This window comes from Pelodiscus sinensis, chromosome 27 (genome assembly GCF_052426305.1).
Source record: "Pelodiscus sinensis isolate ZL-2025 chromosome 27, ASM5242630v1, whole genome shotgun sequence".
Lineage (NCBI taxonomy): Eukaryota > Metazoa > Chordata > Testudines > Trionychidae > Pelodiscus > Pelodiscus sinensis.
In genome coordinates this window covers 6,561,772-6,584,366 of record NC_143078.1, presented here as the reverse complement: position 1 = coordinate 6,584,366, position 22,595 = coordinate 6,561,772, and the positions used below count along the sequence as shown (strand labels likewise).

The 22,595-nt window shown below is 39.2% G+C and overlaps 1 protein-coding gene across 3 annotated transcripts; it reads left to right on the top strand.

The window, feature by feature from the left end:
• The first annotated feature begins 2,025 nt into the window (after positions 1-2,025).
• On the top strand, positions 2,026-20,628 carry DYRK3 (dual specificity tyrosine phosphorylation regulated kinase 3). 3 transcript variants are annotated; one of them, XM_075910561.2, is made up of 3 exons: positions 2,026-2,229; positions 4,794-4,909; positions 13,644-20,628. In XM_075910561.2, the coding sequence occupies exons 1-3, from the start codon at positions 2,190-2,192 to the stop codon at positions 15,213-15,215; spliced, it is 1,728 nt and encodes a 575-aa protein (XP_075766676.1). In that variant the 5' UTR covers positions 2,026-2,189; the 3' UTR covers positions 15,216-20,628. The 3 variants fall into 3 exon arrangements, with proteins under 3 accessions (XP_075766676.1, XP_006137294.1, XP_075766677.1); XM_006137232.5 differs by lacking the exon at positions 2,026-2,229 and adding an exon at positions 2,606-3,202; XM_075910562.2 differs by lacking the exon at positions 2,026-2,229 and adding an exon at positions 11,167-11,240 and having other exon boundaries at positions 4,775-4,909.
• Positions 20,629-22,595: the final 1,967 nt, after the last annotated feature.

The window sequence follows — 22,595 nt, the reverse complement described above, 5'->3', positions numbered from 1 at the left end:
TTTGTCACAGAGTAGCCCTGGTAGGCAGTACCGTGCTGACTTCATTTCTCCTAATTCACCTCATTGTAAAACCACAGTGCCTTGTCTCTGTTCTGTTTTTATCTTGCAAACTCAACATTTTGTGGTTCATGGGTGGGTATTTTTTAAGCACCCGTGAATGACAAAAGTTCTGTCAATCAATTGCCAGTGTAGACAAATCCTAAGGGCAACTCTACAGACTTCTATTGATCAGGGTATGTGGAAGTGTGATTCTGTTTTATACTGCAAACCCTGACCAAAATAGTGATGTGCTGGCAAAAAAAAAAAAAAAAAAAAAAAAAAACTAGCATAGACCCGGTTATACTGGCAAAACTGTGCCTTAGTTGGCATCGTTTATTTCAGTGGTGGGAAGTGGGTGCTGGAATAAGCTCTAATGGCAAATGTGGTGAGTTTTGCCTGTATGATCTATGTCCACAGTAGGAGCACTTTGCCAGTATAATATACTGGTATTGCTATTCCAGAAAAGCACTTCTAGTGTAGACTTACTCAGTGTTAGCCAGGGGCCTGGCCTACACTACATCGTAAGGTCAAAGTAAGATACACAACTCCAGCTACGTAAACAAGGTAGCTAGAATCGACATATCTTACATCAGGACTACTCAATACGTGGCCTGTGCCCACAGCCCGTTTGTTTATGACCCGCAGTGCAATTTGGGTTTACGCAGGGCTCAACACACGGCCTGTGGTTAGGATCCTTTGAATGTGGCCTCCACTGGGAACATGCTCCACAATGGCGAGGCGTCTCCCAGGCAAGGTGAGCATTAAAAGACATAAGGGGATGGGCTAGCTGGAACAGATGAGTACAGGGTGTCAGCATTTCTAGTCCCCAGGAAGGAAGTGCAGGGAGCGCAGGGGCATTGTGGAAAGTGCCTTATATTCATGCCTATCAGTGTAAAAAATGCTATTTGCATATATTTGCACATACATGCACACTTAAGTTGCATCCCTTGGTATGTGCTGTGAGTATCATTATGGCCCTCAGGGCTTCCAAAGTTGAGCAGCCCTGTCTTACATCCTGTTTCTGTGCCATCCACACAGCAAGAGATTGATGGGAACAAATGCTTCCATATACTAGACCCACTAAACTGAACTATGGCAGCGTTGATCTTCCGTGCAGTGTAGACATGCCAGGGAGTCTATGGTGGAGCTAGGTATTGAACAACATAGTTATCTAGCTCTCTAAGTACTATCCTACCTTCCTGTTATCTCAGGACATCAAGGTACACTTGACAACATCCTTAAAGACACAGGAGGAAATGAACAGGGCTTTGCAATTTAAAAAAAGAACTATATTGAAAGGAGAAAAAACAAACCCCATTTACACTCCAGAGGCTCAGGGGAGGGCCTCTCTTTAGCTCCCTAACTACTATCCACCCTTCCTGTTATCTCAGGACGTCATCCTAGACAACACCCTGAAAGACACAGGAGGGACTGCACAGGGCTTTGCCATTTAAAAAGGGCTATACAGAAAGGAGAAAACCCAAACCCCATTTACACTCCAGGGGCTCAGGGGAGGACCTCTCCCAGCAACCAGCAATGTTTGCTTAGCTGCAGTTATGTCAAGGGAATGGGAAACTTTCCATTTCCAATACCCAGTAGCTTTTAATTGGGTGTGTGCCTAGAGGGGGGGACTTTACTAGCAACAAAAAAAGGGGGGGCAGGTTACACTGAGGTGATTCCCATGCAGCAGCAGCTCATGGTCCTGAACATGGGGGACACATTTCCTCCCTCCCCTTAGCCCCCCCAAATGGGGGCATAGCCAGAGCAGGCAGGGGCAAGCAGACAAAGGGGGTCTCAGAGAAGGGAGCACGGTACAAAGCCAGGCAGGGAGCTCTCAGGGGTTTTTTCCCCCCTCCCCCGTTCAGCCTGGGGTCCCTCCCTTCTCTCCCCTCAGCCCCCGCCCTGGCCTTGCTCCTCCCCCCCCCCCCCGCTCCCGTCACTCACCGCGCAGGCGCGGCTGCCCGGCCGGGCGGGGTGCACGTTCCCTAGCAACCGCCCAGGCTCCCGCCGCTGCCGCGGCCTGGGCCCGAGCGAAGCCGCCGCCGCCGCTTGCTGGGGAGCCGCAGGGGACCCGAGCTGGAGCCGCCCCAGCCCGGGGGAGGGGTGAGCGGGGCCGGGAGGGGGATGGGGCCCGCGGCCTCCCCGCCGTGATGCTGCTGAGCAGGAAACCGGAGGGGCCCCTCACCGCAGGTAATGGCGGGGGGGGGGATCGCCCCCCCCAAGCGCAGCCCCGTGGCCTGGGCAGGAGGCACGACACAGCCGGTGGCACATGGTGGGGGTGGGGGGCACAGCTCGGCCCGGATCCTCCCACTTCAGGGATGCGCCCTGCGGGGAAGCAGCCAGCCTCGGGGGGGGGGGGGACCCGGGTGTGTTGGCAGCATGGACCGGGGGGGGGGGCGGGGAATGAGCCCGGAGATGGGGATTCCTAAGGGGGGGGTGAGTAGAGGGATCGAAATACCCTCGGGGGGGCTGGCTGAGGGGGGGCTATGCACGTGCGGGCTCGGCAGGGGGCTTCCCGACAGATGGAAACCCCCCGGGGTGGAGTGATTAGGGGGATAAAAATAAGCAGGAAAAGCGGGGGGAGCTGGGAGTCTGACCAGGGGCAGGGCAGTCGGGGGGTGAGGTCCCCCTGGCGCACGTCGGGGTTATAACTAGGGGGGAACTGGTTGGATCCTACAGTGTGATGGGAAAGGGGAGTGAAATCGAATTGCAGAAGGGGGGGACCTCTCCTCGTGCTGGAGTTACTCGTCGTCCCAGGAAACCAGGGGAAGCCCAATTGTAACACGCGACTTTTCAAACTCAACTGGACAAAGCATCCGGAGAACAGATTGTAACGAACAAGCCCGTTCTGGCCAAGGCGTGAAATATGCAAACAATAGAAAACTTCCTTCTGCGGAGGTTTCAAATGATGCTGAGTTTCTTGTAGTGCCTCTTTTTTTGGCAACTTAGTAGCCTTGTTATGCCTTTGTACGTTTCGCTCTCTGAAACTAAAATGGGAGGATGAATACAGCAAAGACAGAAATTGGCTGTTATAACAACACTTTTTATCTGTATAGCATCCATCTTCTAAAGTATCCTAGGTGTTTTTACGGGAAACCAAATGTGGATTAAATGACTCAAAACAGGCCAGTCTTCATCAGGACTTGGGCAGACTCAGCACAAGGAAAGGAACGTTCCTGACATTTTTCCTTTGGCAGCTTATTTTATATCTTTGTGTTTCCAATTAATGTTTGAAATGCAGTATTTATATGTTATTCTTTAACTCACAGAGTAGCTTTGCAGAATCCAAGTTTAAAGGAAGTTAGAGAGATTTAAAAAATGGAACATTTCCCCACTCTTCTACTTTGTATCTGTATTACATAATTCTGCAAATATGTGTTGTTGCATTCAGTTCTGTGATTTATAAAATGTATTATTAATTTACTGTTGAGCACCCTTGATATATATCAGCATGATATAAAAAACATTCATAATAATACACAAGTTTACAAAGAAGATGGTGATACATTGTTATGGGGGGAAAACAGTTTATTCTTCATACACAGCAGTGAATAAGCATGTTCTGTAATGGGAGATGAAATAGACTATTACATTTTGCCTTGAACTTTTAACTGGGAATTTTTAAATATAATTTCCAGCTTCCCAGTTGCGATTACTTGTTTGGAAAGAATGACTAAGTTTTGTATTTTGTCAGCAGAACTAAAATGAAAAACCAATTAGTTAAACTTTTTAGAGCAATGTGTATAAGAAGGACAGTATTTATAGCATGGGGAGTTCTATGTTGTTTTTACATAAATAGAGTGAGTCCTTTTTGTCTTACTCATACTGACATTTTGAGTGCACATGGTGATCAAAACTTTGGTGTTTTAATGTTGATTGCTTTAGCCAGTTTTATTTTAATCATAGTCATAACACTTTGTCTATTACTGCAGAAATCAATACAGTTTTTTTTGGGCAGCCATTTGTTAGTTAGCAGTGAATCTCCTGACTTTGATTCCTCCATGTCAATTTATAAAGAAACTACTTTAAAGGATTGTGTTATCCAGTGTGTGTGTGTATTCATTTTCCATTGCCACTCTAAATACGGATAGTTCAGAATTATCCTTCTTTTTCCTTAAAATAGGATATTGGTTAAAGACTCTTAAGGATATTTTTGTACTGCAAAAAATGACAGACGAGTCTAATTTAAGAGAAGCTCCTGGTTTTGTTTTATTTTGTTTTTTAAAGAACCAGATACTAAGGTTTGCATACCTCTGGTATCCCGAAAAAACTCCGCTGCGTCCAGGGAACGCGTTTTCTCACTGCTTTTTTTTTTAAAGAAGAGCAAACACGCTCTTTCGGAAGCCCCTGTATTCCCCGTTCTACGAGGAAGAAGGGGGCTTTCAAAAGAGGGGATTTTTCTGACATTTGGCTCAGTCTAGATGGGCCAGATGTCAGAAAAGCCTCTTCTGATAAAAGTATCGGAAAAAGCTACACAAAATGCAGAGCGCATTTTGTGTAGCTTTTTCCAACAAACAGATGTAGTCTAGCCATATCCTTAGTATCATTAAAAGAAATACAACTGTGGAGTAGCTCAGTAATATTTAGCTATGATGTTCTTGCTGTATTTTAGCCAATAAATTATCAAAAGCTAATTTTGAGAACTTTGAGAAATGCTTACAAATTAGATAATTTTTAGGAACTGAGATAAGTGTCTTTTGTTGTATTGGTGCACATGATTGTAACTAACTGGTTTCTGTATTTGACATGTTCAGCCAGGTTTGGAGATGGATTGTATGATTCCTACATGAGAATAGATCAGATTAGGTACCCAGATCCTACAAATGAAGAACACAGCCCATCTGGACTTCCTTCGCTTGGGAAAACTAATGTGGGTAATTTTCTGGCTTTTTGCATTGTGTCATCTGGTTGTTAATTAAATAATTATATGCACTAAGTAGTGGCACAATAAATTAATAAAGCTAGATATTATAACCTTGCCACAGCTCATTAACACACTTGCTTTTACTAACTAGCAGTAAAAAAGGTAACATGATATTGTGTTCAGCACTGAACCATCTAAGCAACTCTGAAAAAAATAATTTATAATCTACTGTTTATGCTTTGATCAAGATAATTAGTTTCCAACCTGTTTGGGACTTCATGCCACAGTACATCACATACTGATATGTATAGTGGTTTACACGTTTATATTCTACTTTATTAAGGACCCTCTTACATTGTATCACATAAAAGTACAGGTTGAGCCTCTCTGGTCTGTCACTCTCTGGTCTGGCAACCTCTGTGGTCCAGCATGATTAGATATCTGGATGTTCTCTTATCCTGGGTGTGGCCAAGTTTCCAACAATCCCATAAAGTTTGTTTACAGCCACCAGACCTGGCTTTCAGGGTATGTCTATAGCTACATTAATTGAGTAGCTAAAGTTGAAGTAGCTTAATTCGGATTTTGGCGCTGTCTACATTGCAGGAAGTTGAAGGAAGAACCCTCTTCCTTCCACTTCCCTTACTCCTTGTGAAAGAAAGTTTACCGGCATCGACCAGAGTGCCCTTTTCACTTCGAATTAGCTATCTTAACTAGAGCGCTAATTTGAACTCTGGACGATTGACAGCGGCAGCTTCGATCTTCGTCAGTAGTGTAGATGTATCCTCAGTGTTCTGTGCTGTTGTTTAGCTCAGATTTACCCCTAACTGTCTTCTAAGAGCCCAGTAAGCAGTGGAAGTGTTGGTAATGCTGCTAGACAATATTGACCTCCTGTGGTTGAGCAAATTCTCTGGTTTGGCACTGGTCAGGTCCCAAGGGTGCTGGACTAGAGAGGTTCAACATGTACTAGAAATAATGGGTATAATAGTAAGAACAACAACCAGAAGTTCTGTTTTTACAAATATGTGATTTATACATACACCCAGAGTAATATACAATATTATTTTTTATAGGAGCACTAGCATTATCTGATATTTTAATGAATAGCAAAATAACACTTCACAGACTTCAGATGTTCAATTTGTTTTGTAGAAGCGATACATTCTTAAATGGTAGTTTTGTATCATGTTATCTTTAATTGACTCAGCTAGAGTGAGAAGTCATATTCAGCTGTGTTACAGGCATGCTGTAAAATGGTCTGGAATTATATTTAGATTTCAGTTTAATTCTGTCTTAAATCTTGTACTACTTGAAAAGTTGTAGCTAAAAGCCAGATTGAGGAAATGGTATAGATGAAGGGACAAATTTAAAAAGCAATCTATTGAGAAGTCAACAGGGTTGAAATAATTTATGCCAGTAATTAATTTGGCCTGCCTTCTTCCTCAGTCAGACTGAGGTGCCTGTGCCTGAGAGAGAGAGAGAGGTAGGTAGGGGTGTGTGTGTGTGTGTGTGTGTGTGTGTGTGTGCGCGCACATACAAAAGAGCTATAGTGCTTTCTTCAAATAATCCTTTAAATTAGGGATGTTAAATTGCATTTTGCATCGACTATTTGATTAGTCGATAGGGTGCCTCTGCCTTTTAAGTTGATAGGGTGCCTCTGCCCTAGGGCTGTTGCTACACTTCAAAGGCGAAAGTACTGCATGGAGCCTGGGGTCAGCTGGGGACTCCCCCTCTGACTCCGTGTGGCACTGCTGCTTTGAAACACCGCGGGGAGGGTGGCATCAGGCTCCTCGCGACATTTCAAAGTGGCAGCGCCTCGTGAAGCCCAGGGTCTGGCCCCAGGCTCCACGCAGTGCTGCTGCTTTGAAGTACCTCCTCTTGCCCCCACCCCCCACTGCCTCTTTCTGAACAGCCCTATTGACTAATCAATGCAAAATGCATCGACTATTCGATTAGTCAATTACTTGCAATTTAACATCCCTAATTTGAAGGATTATTCTTTCTGAAAGGGGGGGAGGAAGTGACTAGTTGACTAGCCTGTCAACTATCCGATAAGCATTTGCTTATAGGATAGTCGACTTGCCCTTCACATCCCTACTTTAAATCATTATATCTCAAGAAAACTGCACAATCCTTAAAGTGCTATATCTAATTTACAACATAACCAGACCTTGAATTAAGATCATTTTGCTTCTATGTCACATCTCTTCTTTTCTCTTTTATCTGCATTTTGTTTGTTTAGACTGTCAATTCTTTGTGGCAAGTATTTTGTTTTCTCACTTGTCTGTAAAATGCCAAGCATGGTCTTTGTACCATATAAACAAAACAAATACTTAATAGTATCTTGTGCAGAAATTAGGAAGTTGGGATGTGAACAGTTAACTGTTATGATTGAGGCTTACTGGTTACTGTAAACCATTGGGATTTACCTGCCTGTGATGGGCTGGGTCCAAGCACACCATTGCAAAATGCTCCAGTCCAGCTGGAGCAGCCCATGCACTCAGCGGGGGGCTGCTCCAACCCAGCCATAGTGGCCAGAAGGGACACTACAGCCCAGATTAAACGTCATGTTTAACTAGTTAACTAATTAAATGGGATTTTACATCCCTGTTAGGAAGGCATGAGAAAATGAAAATTTGCATACTTTTTTAAGAGAAAACATTCAGATAGACGAGATAGTTGGTTTCCTCTTCTCAGAGTTTTCTGTTTTAACATATAAAATTGCATTAGCATTGCAAACTTCAGGTCCTTTCAACTGTCTCTCCTTTCAATCTTAGTCATGCAGTAAACTGAAAGTTTCTGCTTTCAGAGACACAACATTTTAATTTAGTTTGTAAAAGTAACAGTTGAGACACTTGAAGGGCAAAACATTTAGCAAACTGGCTATTCATTTCCTTTTTATTCAGAATTAACTTTTTCTGAGTATGTGAAAACCTAACAAATCTTCAGTGACATATCAGTTGTGTGGTCTATCAAGTTTCTTGGCTGATGACGATAAAGCCATTGCGGAGAAACTAAATGATTTCTTTGCTTCAGTCTTCACGGCTGAGGACGTTGGGGAGATTCCCAAATCTGCACCGTCCCTTATGGGTGATGAATCTGAGGAACTGTCCGGATTGAAGTGTCATTAGAGGAGGTTTTGGAACAAATAGAAAAACTTAATGTTAACAAATCTCCAGGACCGGATGGCATTCATCCAAGGGTTCTAAAAGAACTCAAATGGGAAATAGCTGAACTATTATCTGTGGTTTGTAAACTATCCTTTAAATCGGCTTCTGTACCTAATGACTGGAAGGTAGCCAATGTGACACCAATATTTAAAAAGGTCTCTAGAGGCGATCCTGGCAATTACAGACCGGTAAGTCTAACTTTAGTACCGGGCAAATTAGTCAAAACAATAGTAAAGAATAAAATGGTGCGGCACGTAGAAGAACATAATTTGTTGGACAAAAGTCAGCATGGTTTCTGTAAAGGGAAATCATGTCTTACTAATCTATTAGAGTTCTTTGAAAGGGTTGACAAACACATGGACAAGGGGGATCCAGTAGATATAGTATACTTAGATTTTCAGAAAGCCTTTGACAAGGTCCCTCACCAAAGGGTCTTGTGTAAATTACATTGCCACGGGATAAGAGGTAAGGTCCTTTCTTGGATTGAGAACTGGTTAAAAGACAGGAAACAAAGGGTAGGAATAAATGGTAAATTTTCAGAATGGGGAGGGGTAACTAGTGGTATCCCCCAAGGGTCAGCCCTGGGACCAATCCTGTTCAACTTATTCATAAATGATCTGGAGAAAGGGGTAAGCAGTGAGGTGGTAAAGTTTGCGGATGATACCAAATTGTTTAGGATAGTCAAGACAGAAGCAGACTGTGAGGGACTCCAAAAAGATCTCACCAAATTGGGCAACAAAATGGCAAATGAAGTTTAATGTGGATAAGTGTAAAGTAATGCACATCGGGAAAAATAACCCCAACTATACGTACTATGGCCAGAAGTTAATTTTGTTGCCAGGTGGTTACGGGGAAAGGAGGGATCATGGCTTCCCTAATGACATAAAAAGATCTTCTTTAGTGATGAGAAGCTTGTCAAAGGCCATGGCATTAGTAGAATGAATGTCGTTCCTGAATAGATAATATGTAGTAGCATTGATTTGCATGAGTCCAGTCAAAATTAAATATAGTTGCGATGCGTAGGAATTTTGTTAATACATTAATAGACTCAATAAAGTTAAAGTTTTTCAAGATTTTTGGGGAAATTATGCATGCTAATGGTTGCAAAGCACTATGTAAAGTGATAGGTAATATTAATTTTGTTCAGCGCCATGTTTTCATAGAAATGGAGGGCTAGAAGGGACTTGAATATCTTCTAGTCCAGCCCCCCCCATGCTGCAATTTAATGTCTTGTCCACACTCTTTTAGATACTTGAAAACTGCTATCATGTCCCCTCTCCATTTTTTCTAAACTAAACAAGTGCCATTCTTTCAGTCTTCCCTCATAGCTCATGTTTTCTAGACCATTTTTGTTACTCTTCTCTGGACCTTCTCCAATTTTTCCACATCTTTCTTGAAATGTGGTGCCCAGACCTGGACACAATACTCCAACTGATGCCTAATGAGCATAGAGTAGAGCAGAAGAATGACTTCTCCTGTCTTGCTTGCAGCACTTCTGTTAATGCATCCCAGAATCATGTTTGCTTTTTTTGCAACAGTGTCACCCTGTTGACTCATATTTAGCTTGTGGTCCACTATGACCCCTAGATCCCTTTCTGCAGAACTGCTTCCTAGACAATCACTTCCCATTTTGTATGTGTGAAACTATTCCTTCCTAAGTGAAGTATTTTGCATTTGTCCTTTTTAAACTTCATCCTGTTTACCTCAGACCATTTCCATTTTGATTTATGACTCTAGCCTCCAAAGCAGTTGCAACCCCTCCCAGCTTGGTATCATCTGCAAACTTAATAATTGTACTCTTTATGCCATCATCTATATCATTGATGAAAATATTAAACAGAACCAGTCCCAAAACGGACCTCTGTGGAACCCCACTTGTTATGCCCTTCCAGCATGATTATGAACCATTAATAAGTACTCTCTGAGAACGGTTATCCAGCCAGTTATGCACTCACCTTATAGTAGCCCCATCTAGATTATTTTTCCCTGTTTATTGATAAGAAGGTCATGCACAACCATATCAAATGCTTTACTAGACTAAGTATGCCCATTTCTTTCAACCTTTTCTTACAGGTCTGTTTTATAAACTTCCTGTCATTTTTGTTACTCTCCTTTGGACTCGTTGCAGTTTGTTCACATCTTTCTTAGAATGATGTCCAAAACTGGATACACTACTCCAGCTGAGGCCACATCCATGCCATGTACAGTGTAACTTACCTCCTATGTCATACTTGTTGTTAACCCCAAAATGTCTCTTGGCTTTTTCACAGCATCACACTGTTGACTCATACTCAGTTTATCTTCCACTAAAATTACAGATTTTTCTACAATACTGCTCCTGGCAAGTGCATCCTCATTTTTTATTTATGCATTTCATTTTTTCTTTCCTAAGCATAGTACTTTGCACTGGTCTCAATTGAATTTCATCTTGATGATTTCAAATCAGTTTTCCAATTTGCCAAGGTTATATGAATTCTAACCCCATCCTCCAAACTGTTCGTAACTCCTTTCAGCTTTGTGGTATTCACAAAGAAGATAGGTGCTATGTTTGTCTTTCTCTGGTCACCTTGGACCTTACCTGTCCTCTAAGGGTTCTTGAATGGTTTTAGAGTTTGCTTCATCTAGTCCCTTAAGTACTTTATGGTGAATTTTATCAGGCTTTGTTGACTCAAGTACATCTTTTTTTTTCTTCTTGAAGCCTTAGAGTAGGGGTGGGGAACCTAGCACCCAGGGACTGGATGCAGCCCTTGGCTTGCCTGGATCTGGCCCCTGAGGTTTGAGGCTTTCTAGCTCTGCAAGGGATTACCATAGTCAAAGAATTCATAAAAGCATTTATCTTTTGTATTCCCCTTTATGCCACTCTTTGTGGATCCTAAATGTTATGGCAAAACTACTTGCCAGTGGCTTTTGAGGTACATCATCATTTGGGAAATGGTTATATCACTAGTACTATATAATAATTCTAGCACTTGATCGGAATGTTGGATTTGTTCCTAATTAAAATATTGTAACAGCATGTGTGGTGAGCTCTAGGATGTCTGGTGAACAGATCTGGATTAAAGAACAACACTGCGAAATTGATTATTTGTATTCTAGGGTCTCTTGATCACTTTGTCTAGGACAAGAACTTAAGATACCTGCAAGGCAGTATGTCAGGGTGAGATTTAAAAGTAAGTTAAAGAGTAAATTCGCTTTTTTTAAGTAGTGAAGCTCTGCCTTAACACCTTCATTGCTGAATTGTTTTTAGGTATGAATTTTAGGAAGAGGCAGGGGAAGGAATAAGTATTCCACAATGGACCATTAAATTGTTGCTGCAGTCTTAATTGAAAGCTCTATAAGCCTTCTGGTAAAAGGATATAATCAGAAGTTTCTCCGTCAATGTCTTTTATTCTGTTACTATTATGGAAACTTGCATGAAACGGTTTTTGTTGCTTATTCCTCGCCTGAAGTTCTAATTTTCTTATGTAATCATTTCTCTAGGACCATTTATTTAAGAGTAATGATGTAGAAAAGAGAGAAGTGGCAAAAATTTCAAATGACACAAAATTATTTCTATACTAAAGAAGACAGGAACTTCACAGAAACATCATGAAGCTAGATAAATAGGCATTGTACAGTGGAAGATGAAATTTAGTGATGATCACTCTTGTACATACAGCTCCACCCCTTTAAACTCCTTCCTGCTCTGCATAGTGAGTTCATTTAAATAACAGAATTCTTGTACAAAGAATATCATTTCTTGTAGTACAAGTAGAGTTTTCAAGGGGTAGGGCTATGTGCTTAATCAAAATCTGACTGCAGTTATAGTAAAAAAAACATGGTCACGCTCAAGATTTCTGCAGTGGAAGCAGGAGAGCAGTTTTATAGACATCTTTAAAAAACACCAACAAAACTCTACGACAAAAACTGAACCTTGTTTCATGTTGAGGTTTTCAGTTCATTTGTAAATTTACTATTTTGATCTATTTGTCCTTTATTCTATTTGCCTTGCATTCAAAATCTTACATTACCCTTAGCTCTGCAGTTCAGCCATAGGCTGAAAGAAGAAAGTATTTATACTATGTTTTCAGTGAGTTCCTGGTTAGGTGTGTCTCTTACAATGTATTGTTCACCTTTCTGGACAGACAGCACTGTGTGAAATGCCTATTCTAAAAGCCTAATCGTTATTGAGCTGAGACAGGCTCCTAGAGGAAGTCTGCATTTTCTGGGCTCGTGTCATGAAGTGCACCCTAATAATTCAGTGCAGAGCCAGCAAATTGATTCAACCAGGATGAGAAAGGAAGAATATTTGTGTAGCTGTTTTTGGCAAACATTATCATTGCTCTTATTTACTGACTGTGTTGAGATGGTGGATTGTGTATAACTAAAAAGTTATCAGATTTTATTGCTCTGGATCTACAGGTTTATTTATATTTTTGCTTGATTGCTAAGCTGCTATTTTAGTTTCAGGGACTGGGCTTGGCACGTCTCACATCTTTATTGAGATTAAAGGCCAGAATGGAAAACAGATGTTGCTGCACTAGTCCTGACGTTCTCCGTGTTGCATACAATAGTATCTCGTGCCTTCTTGAAGTGTAGAATGCTAGGGAAATGAAAGGAAGAATGTTCGTGAATGAGTGTATTGCCTTTTAAAGGAAGTGACAATTTCAGGGAGCTCAGCATTTGCTAAGTTGAACTGTATGAAAACGACAAGCCTTAAATATATTTCACAATGTTTTTCTGCTATTTTTATGGTTTTGTCTGCAACAAGTTAACATCTCCTGGTAGATGAAAATATTTATGCCCAAATTAGTTTAGAGCAATGAGTGGGGAACTGTTGTGTCTTAGAACACTGGAAGGGGAGAAACAAAAGAAAATAAATGTGATGAAAGCTAGTATCAGTTTTGCTATCTGAAATATTTGCGTGATTTCTTTTAAAGTCCATGGGAGTTGTGGATGTATGTTTGAGAGTAGAACACGGCCCATTGTATCTTGTTTTGTCATCTTCCTCTTGCTTGCTCTTGTCCCTTTCTTTCCCAACTTTTACCTCGTCCATCATGGATTCCTCAACCCTATACGTCATACTCTACATCCCTTGTTTCCCCTCTATTACATGGACAAGTGTGCAGTCTTCTCCCCTCTGTACACATTCATACTAGGCTGCGTATCTCAAACAGGTGCAAGCTGAATCTGTCAGTGGGTCATGTTTGCAGCATCCACCTCCAAGGCTAAACATAGCAATATTGGTCTCCACCACCTGCCCTTCTGCTGACTAGATGCATGCTAGTGGGGATAAGTATTTGTGCCCTTTGGTGCAAGTCTGCTTAAAGTTTGCCTTTTCTGAACTAGAAGATAGGGTGTATTTATACATCCTCCGTTTTTAAAAGTTTATTGTATTTAATGTACAGTCACGTTTATGGCAGTGCATGTAACTCAGAACTGATAACGATGTGAATTATGCAGTACATTTAAAATAAATCTACACTGTGAAAATAAATATTAACCTAGTACACATTTTGGTTTGTGATATTTTCATGTTATTCCATTGTGTTTTTTTTTAAAGCATTTAAGATTGGCTTTTTTAATCCCTATAGGTTACTAGCAACACACTCACTATGAAAGATCATCCTCTGACTGGAAGTCAGGTCAAAGTTGAGCAACTATTTGAGGACTCTGGCAATAAGAGAAGCAGTACTCTTCAGTCTGCAGGAATAAGTAGTTCTGAAAGATCTCTTCCTTCCTTGCCAAAAGATAAAAGCGCAGACAGCTTGAGCACGGCCAAATCTTGTGGAAGTTCATCAAAAGTGCACAAACCTATCTCTCAGGCTCCAGAGCAAGCAGTGAAGCAATATAAACATCAGTTGTCTGCTTATGAACAGCAAGAAATATTAAACTTTTCTGAAATTTACTTTGTGGGTCCACATGCAAAAAAGAAGCAAGGAGTCGTCGGTGGGCCCAACAATGGAGGATATGATGATGACCAAGGTGGATACATTCATGTGCCTCATGACCATCTTGCTTACCGATATGAAGTACTTAAAATCATTGGAAAGGGCAGTTTTGGACAAGTAGCTAAAGTTTATGATCATAAACTCCACCAGCATTTGGCCTTAAAGATGGTTCGTAATGAAAAAAGGTTCCACCGTCAAGCAGCAGAAGAAATTCGGATTCTGGAGCATCTCAAGAAACAAGATAAAACTGGCAGCATGAATGTTATTCACATGCTAGAAAGTTTTACCTTTCGGAACCACATATGTATGACCTTTGAGCTTCTGAGCATGAACCTGTATGAGCTGATCAAAAGAAATAAGTTTCAGGGGTTCAGTGTGCAGCTGGTACGCAAGTTTGCCCACTCTATATTACTATGTCTGGAGGCTCTTTATAAAAACAAAATCATACACTGTGACCTGAAGCCAGAAAATATACTTCTAAAACAGCAAGGGCGGAGTGGCATCAAAGTTATTGATTTTGGGTCCAGCTGCTTTGAGCACCAAAGAGTCTACACATATATTCAGTCTCGATTTTATAGGGCCCCTGAGGTCATTCTTGGAAGTCGCTATGGGATGCCCATAGACATGTGGAGTTTTGGTTGTATTCTGGTGGAACTATTGACTGGATATCCTCTTTTTCCCGGTGAGGATGAAGGAGACCAACTGGCTTGTATGATGGAGCTTCTTGGAATGCCACCTCAGAAGCTGTTGGATCAATCCAAGCGAGCCAAGAACTTCATCAACTCCAAGGGTCATCCTCGCTACTGCACTGCAACCACACATACAGATGGGAAAGTGATCCTCAATGGTAGTAGATCGCGCAGGGGTAAAATGCGTGGTGCTCCAGGCAATAAAGACTGGGTGACAGCATTGAAAGGCTGTGATGATCCCTTGTTTATAGAATTCTTAAAAGAATGTCTTAAATGGGATCCTTCTGTACGCATGACTCCAAGTCAAGCTTTAAGGCACCCGTGGATTTGTAAACGAATTCCCAAACCACCTAGTACTGATAAAAGCGTGGGTAAACGGATTTCGAACTACACAAGCTCTTTCCCAGGAATAGGTTCCAAGTTGCCTCCAGTAGTTGGAGTGGCAAGCAAGCTAAGGGCTAATTTAACATCTGAATCAAATGGCAGTATACCTCTATGCACTGTGCTACCAAAATTGGTCAGTTAATAGAAAATTATGTATTCCCAGAGTACATACTTTGTATTTTAATTACTTGCTAGAATTGTGTAAAGTGGGTGAAATGAAGAGATTTTTAACGGATTTACTTTTTATTAAATACTAAATCTTGTATAAAAAAGAATCAAAACATAAACATTTCAAGGGCTAATTGTTTTATCAAGTTATTTTGCATGCAGTGTGGTGCATATTGCATCACTTGGTAGGTCAACACATCTGTTCGGGTCAGTGAGATTACACATTTTAAGAGTTGTGTTTAATAGCATTGTTTAAAAAGGAATCAAACCATTTTTTATCAGAACAGTTTCAGTTAGCAAATGCTTTGGCACAAAACTTCAAGAAAAAGGGGGTTTAAAATTGTATTCTGTGTGATAAAATTATCTATGCTTTCAGTTAATCCCCAAGTAAACTTAAATTTGGATTAAATTTTACACATTTACTGTCAAAAACACAAGTGTTTTAATTTAAAAAGCAAGCATGCTTGTCAATTGCATTTATATTTGAATAATTTGGCTTCCCTACACAATGCTTTTCCCTTTATCCATTTTGGAGGCATATAGGGTTCCAAGTAGTAGAGTGCCTAAATTTCTGAAGCTGGGATTTTCAAAGGAGCGTGCAAGTATTTTGGGACACATTATCAGTTGCATGTAGAGCTAGGATCAACTTCTGCAGAGGGACATGCACTTGCTAGTCCCACAGAAATCAATGGGAGTTACAAGTGTGCACAAGAAAGCAGAACTGGCCCATAATATGAAGTACTTTGCTCAGGGCTATTGAAAACTTTGTTTTGACTTAACTTTAATGTACACTTTTGCTAACTATTTCTTTTCCCATCTGTCCAAAAATGAAGATGCTGAGCCAAAATAAAGTATCCTTGCCATCAGAAATGTTGACAGTACTGGCCTCTTAAAGTCTTTTTTCTGTTCTGCAGGGTGAATTCCATTGAATAACATTGAAATATATTTTTAAAATAGTCACTCCTAGGTGAGTAGAATGTTTAAAGGTCAGGACTGTACCCAGAGGTTATGTAAGAGACAAGAGACTAGTCATTGAAAGAGTGGCCTGAAATATTTTTAAATCAGATTTGTAAAAGAGTGATAAGAAACTTTAAGGATTGTGGTGAAAGTTTGCATGGGTGAAAAGTTTTTGTTTTTTGTTTTTTTGTTTCTAGCATTGTCCTAGCAGGTGGTTGAAAGAATGAGATGCCTCATATGCTGTTTTGCATGCTTCAGATATATGCACTCATGCGCTCTCCCCCTCCCTGGCAAGAATGTGAAATGTTATGACCAATAGAGACAACAGCACAACTTGTCAAGATTGTTACTCCTCAGAGCCACATGGCCCAAGAGGATTCTGTTACAAAAACATCTGATCCCTTGCCAAGTGTCTGAACACAACTTTAAAAACAGTTTTAGAGCCTTTACAAACACAAAGTTTTAAATTTACCAAGTTTCTTTGTGGAAGGTTTTACGTTAAGACAGGGAAACTCTTGGTTACATAATCAAAGGAATTATTGGTGCAATTTGCAAAGTATATTGACTAAACAACTACATCTTTCTGAGACAGTGAGAATGCAATTTTTGCTTTATTGCATTTAGTTGTATCCCTCTGTGAAATGTTTGATGATAAAAGGCTCAGTCCTGCAAATTTGCCAGCATATCACAGGATCAGAACCAAGATTAGGCAAAATGAATTTTGGATCAGGCTCAATGGGGGTGAGAAATGCTCTCAAACTGGTAAATACTATTGTAAAATTCAAGAAAACAGCACATGTTGAATATATATTTATTCTGATTTTGAAATTCCTCCAGGAAGTTGGCTATATTAAGGGTTCTACAGTATATACCTTTTAAATTTTGTTGTCATTTTTCTACACATCACTTAAATCAATAACCTTAATAATTGCATTAACTGAAAGTAATACAGCTTAGCATTTATCCATACATTAGTAAATGTCTCAGATACCACTACACCTGAGCCTTACATGGTTATATTATACTTTATGGCAATTCATGAACAATCTTCCTCAATTGGCTGGTTAAATAATTGTTTTTATTTTAATGGAAAGTCAAGGAAGCACACTTTTACAAGTGCTCTAAGATGCTTATGTTTTAGCTGACTTGAATACATATAGAGCATCTTCAGAAGCAAGAGTATTTTTTTGTCTACCTTTAGTATAATCTTAATTATTTGCATTATGTGAATGGAATCTTTGGAGAAAACACCATAGGAGCCATAGAAGAATATCCCAAACAAATTAAAAAGAGAACCATGTTACATATATGAAGGGAAATGCCATCATGACTATTTATATTATTATAGATCCTATAAATTCCCTTTAAGGATTAGAGCCCCATTGTACGAGTTTCTGTACAAACACAAGAGAAAAAAAATGTTTGTGCTCTAGAGAGCAATGAACACTGTTGTGGATGCCAGAGGCTGATCTTTTAAAATGCTGCATAAAACAGAATTATTTTAGTGTCACGTCTCCTGGTAAATAAGAATACCATATTTACCAGTTTAGATGGCCTCTAATGTAATACTTCTTGTATAGAGTGTTGTCATTTGAGATGTGTTGTAAAGCAGAAAATATAACAATAATAGAAAACACACCACTACTTTTACCTGAAACATTTGTTCACCTTGACCCCAGTTAAGCAAAGTGTACCTAATCAGAACATGAATAGTCCATTTAACCAGGACTACTCACATGTTTAAAATTGGGAACATGCTTATCTGGATCAGGATAGATAAGGAAAAACATCATCTAGAGGGTTTCAACTCTATTGAAGTATACATCATCTGTATTCCAAAAAGGAAGTCAAAAGGCAAATGTTATCCTCACTTACACTTATTCAACCCCACTGGTATCAATAGGGTTTCCTGGATTATATAATTTAGGACAAAATTTGGCTCAGTAGTCCATAATTAAGAGATGCATTCTAAATGGGGTAATAAATCTGCTGTTCAATTTCATATAAATAAAGGAGATCAAGAGAGTCAGTGCTGTAAGCACTGTATGCTGAACACCCAATAAATTGCACACATGCCATGCTTAAAAGGATTGAGATGTAGAACTCAGACACATTAAACTGTCCAACATCATCACTTCTAAGAGACAGTGGTGTCTGCAATGACTGCCTTGTCTGAGGTACAGTAGAACCTTGCTAAGTCTCACTTCTCTACTTCTTGCAAAGCAGAGTGCTTTAATAAAGTCTAAGCTCACTGCCTTATAAGTGTAATACCAATATATTTACTAGTATGTTTAAAAACTGTGCTTAACTTAAGAAAGCTTGTCACAGTAAATGAAAACAGTAGGTTTTTGTTGGTAGTGGTGCAGTGTCCTCTCTTTTGCAAATCAGCAAGACCTGAGTGGGTCTCCCAGGCATTAGCAAGGTTTTACTGTAATTTAAATCATGTTCACCTGAGCCTCTAGCACAAAAATGATGTAATTTATTGACGTTTGCAGTAAAATCATAATATCAAATGTCTGAGAATTTTTAATGGATTAGTCCAAACTTCACTTTGACACATAATGTAGACTCTATATTGTAAATAATGTGCTGTTTGTTGTGTTGTTTTTATTCCTCTTTTTAAGAAGTGTGGATTGTAGCAATTTAGTTTTAATTTAATTTAATCATAAGACATAAGCATCGCACGTAACACATAGCTGTTTACTTTTACACTGTGGGTAAACATAATATGACTAAAATGCAAGGAAAAATGTGGTTCCATTTTAATAATCAGCTGGATACTGTGGTATAATTCTTCCATTACAGATTAAAATAAAACACAAACATTTAAACAAAACCTATATTTAGTACTCAAGGTTATGTTATGTTCCCTAATAAGTTTGCTTTTACAAATACTAATGATTGAAAAAGTGTTATTTTCACTTTTATACTTTTATACAATACAGTTGTCAGATTTTAGTCAACTTCCACATGCTGCAGTTACTGTATGAATTTTTATTTTTCTTCTTACATAGTTTGAGTAAAACTTCTGATCTAGTGACAGTTTAAGAATCTAAACTCATTGGAAGGAATTTTTAAAATGTGTTTGAATTCTGAGTGTTTTTTGTGGACTTGTGGTCCGTTAATCTAAATCTGATGTAGTTCACTTTAACTGTGATTGGATTTGGATATGATAAAAAAAATTCTGGTACCTTTTTAATGGTATTCTGACACTACTGAGACTTCATTACAGTAGTGTTATAAAAACTACCTCTGCATAAACCCTAGGTCGATTAAAAAGACACCCACTACAAACCACAACTACCACCACCCTGTTTTTAATAGCAATGGCTATTTTGGTTCTGAAGCACATACATGATGATCTCAGCAGTGTTTTACTAATCCCGGCCATACAAGCAACAAGCTGATTCTGCACCCAAAGCTCTGTGTTGAAAACGATAGATGCCAATCCCTGACTGACAAAGTCTTTTATGCTGTAGTAGAAGCAAAGAACCAAAATAATATGGAAAGATTTGCAGTACTTTAATTCACTATGTAATGAGATTAAAGACAGATGCTATGTACCCAAGACTTTTTTTAATAGATGAATCTGTGGGTCTGATTTCCCCCACTTGCCCTGACTGAGCTGCTGGTCACGTACAGCTCTCAAACTGTAATAGGAATTTTGAGTACGCTGCAGTTTTGAAAATTGGGCTCTGAGTTATGATAGCAATGTATGTCCCAGCTCTTTTTAATGAGTTTATCATGCTGCTGTTTTTAGTAAGGTGTCAGAGAGATTAAATTTATGTATACATATGTGTATATACAGCATACGTCCCTTAAAAGGCCCATCTAGTCTGATATAAAACTCCACCGATATCCTATTAAATATAGCTTTTTAATTATAACTCCCACCATAACATACAAAACATTTGGCTCCTCAAAACAGTCTTGTATAGGAGAACATTGTTCTAGCTGCATTTAAACTTGGTGCATTAACTTTACACCCAATAACACCCTTAGAAATTAACTGATTGACGTCTAGGCTGCTGAAAGAACAATCTATGTTCCCTATTCATAGTACTGTGCCTTATTGTATTATGAGCCTACATTTGTCTCAGTGCAATCAAATTACTAATCAGGGTTTCTTACACATTGCAACTGTTCATATTAAATGTCAATATAAGAATTTACGGGATAGTCTTTTTATTGTAAATATTGATATGAGGTGTAATATGGTGGAAAATGTAGAAAACAGTAAGGTGCATGTGAACTTAACATTTTCTCATTGTGAAGGAACACTTTTGAGAAAGCCAGTTTTAAACTATGTATGTAAATGTAATGAACAAATATTTCCTAAAATTGTACTTCAATTCATTTAAAAAAAAATAAATACATACTTTTCTTTAGCAACAGTCTGTGCAAATTACTAAAATAAATACTTGACTTTTTTTGGGGTGCCTTTAATTTTTTTCTGTTGGCATAACCTCACTTGCACTGTCCACTACTACCCTCTGTGGCACTTTACTAGAGAGCAATTGAAAAATGTCAGTATTTGCAAGAAACATTTACCGTGTTATAAAATATGGAATGTTTTGTGCATGGAGGAAGGGAATCAGAGGATTAAGTAAGAAGAGAAGCAAGCTATGATTATACTAAAAACCCAACCAACCAACACCACAAAAATATACATAAACTGTAATGTAATTGGGAGGGAAATAAATGAAAATATCAGTTGTCTGAGTCTGAAACTAAACATCTTTTTTCAAGACTCAGAAGTTTTCACCTTCGCTTGTATATTTCATCTCCTCTCCTGTGGACAGCTGAAATTTTAGTATGCTCCTGCCAAACATGAATGATCAGACAAATGTTCTTCTCATTTGCAGCGCTGCGTATGACCATCTCCAAGTTTTGCCATCGCATTCTTGAGTCGTCACTTTCTTATTTAATACATTGGAGGTTTTTGTTGTTGTTGAGCCAGAATCTCTTTAATCCGTAGGCTGGAAGGAAAAATCCAGCAATAGCTACTTAGGAAAGATTTGCTTTAAATAGTAACCCTCATTTGTGTACCTTAGGCTGCCCCATTGAGATGCTGGAATAGTTTGAAGTTGAAGTCACACTGCAATAAAAAGACCTATGTAGCTACAGCATACAGGATTAAATCCAATACATTTAATAAAGAAGCACTTAAATTTGCATGAAATCAGTCACTGCCAATTATTGACCAATTTAACCAACTGAACTAAAGCAGAAAAATACCTTAGTTCTTTAATGACTGATTTAAGAGTAGCCTTCCATTAGGAGACAACTACAACAGGCAGGAGCAAGTGGATTTTCTTTCACTATTTAACTCCATTGAATGACATTTTTTTTAATTAAGAGAAGATTGTTTACAATCCTAGCCTGTTGTAAAATAAATACCCTATGAAACTTCAGTATATTTTAGAATTTTTTTCAGAACTATTTCACAGTGTACTTTCACTGTGGAAAAACTAGCATTCACTAGTTCTTGCTCCACTTGTGTGCCAAGATCATGTATTTTATTATTATCTGCATAGTAAGCTGGTATTGCTGTTTCATGTAGTGGGACCTTGTTAATACAGAGTGATTTAAAAATGTGAGTTTGTCATATTGTCATACATCCTGTCCTTTAAGATATTTCACTTTGTCATACTGTGTGTTGATACAGTATTAGACAAAGTCTGCAATTCAGAGCAATTACAGTGTGCAGAACTATGCGCTAGCAGGCAGTTTTGTTTAATGCTGCAGTTTAAGGGTGCATCTACACTGCACTGTTATTTCAAGATAACTAGCGTTATTTTGAAATAATGTGAGCATCTACACAGCCATTCCATTGTTTCAAAATAATTTTGAAATAACGGATGGCTTATTCCGAAATCTGTAAACCTCATTCTCTGAGGAATAACTCCTATTCTGAAATAACTATTTTGAAATAAGGCGTGTGTAGATGCTCCACTGATGCTATTTTGAAATAGCCCCTCACCAGGGCCATTCTAAGTTATTCCTCCCTAGTGCCTCCTAGGGTTCTAAATCAAGATAGCATGTCTACGTTAGGGAAGCCGGCCTCGGACTGATTTTGAGGCTTCCCTGCAGTGTAGACGTGCTATTTCAAAATAAGCTATTTCGGAATAACTATTTTGGACATTTCAAAATAAGCTATATCAAAATAAGCATGCAGTGAAAACATACCCAAAGGAAGCAAGGAATTAAATACTAAAACTACATTTAAACAATAGTAGGGACTTCACTTATATTAAGCTTGGATTATTACAGAGAAAAATGACACATTTTTAAGGAGAGCCATAAATCACTCATATAGGCAGAAGTTGAAAATATTTACTTTTCTGTGTAGCAATATTTCTTTGGGTTCGGTAGGTTCGGCTTTTTACTTTTTGCA

Bases quoted from the DNA above. Each gene is read 5' to 3' on its own strand.
- DYRK3 (XM_006137232.5), top strand. From the start codon at position 3,151: ATGACTCAAAACAGGCCAGTCTTCATCAGGACTTGGGCAGACTCAGCA. The intron at 3,203-4,793 runs GAAAGGAACGTT...TGACATGTTCAG, and splicing joins TTGGGCAGACTCAGCACAAG to CCAGGTTTGGAGATGGATTG. The intron at 4,910-13,643 runs GTGGGTAATTTT...TAATCCCTATAG, and splicing joins CTTCGCTTGGGAAAACTAAT to GTTACTAGCAACACACTCAC.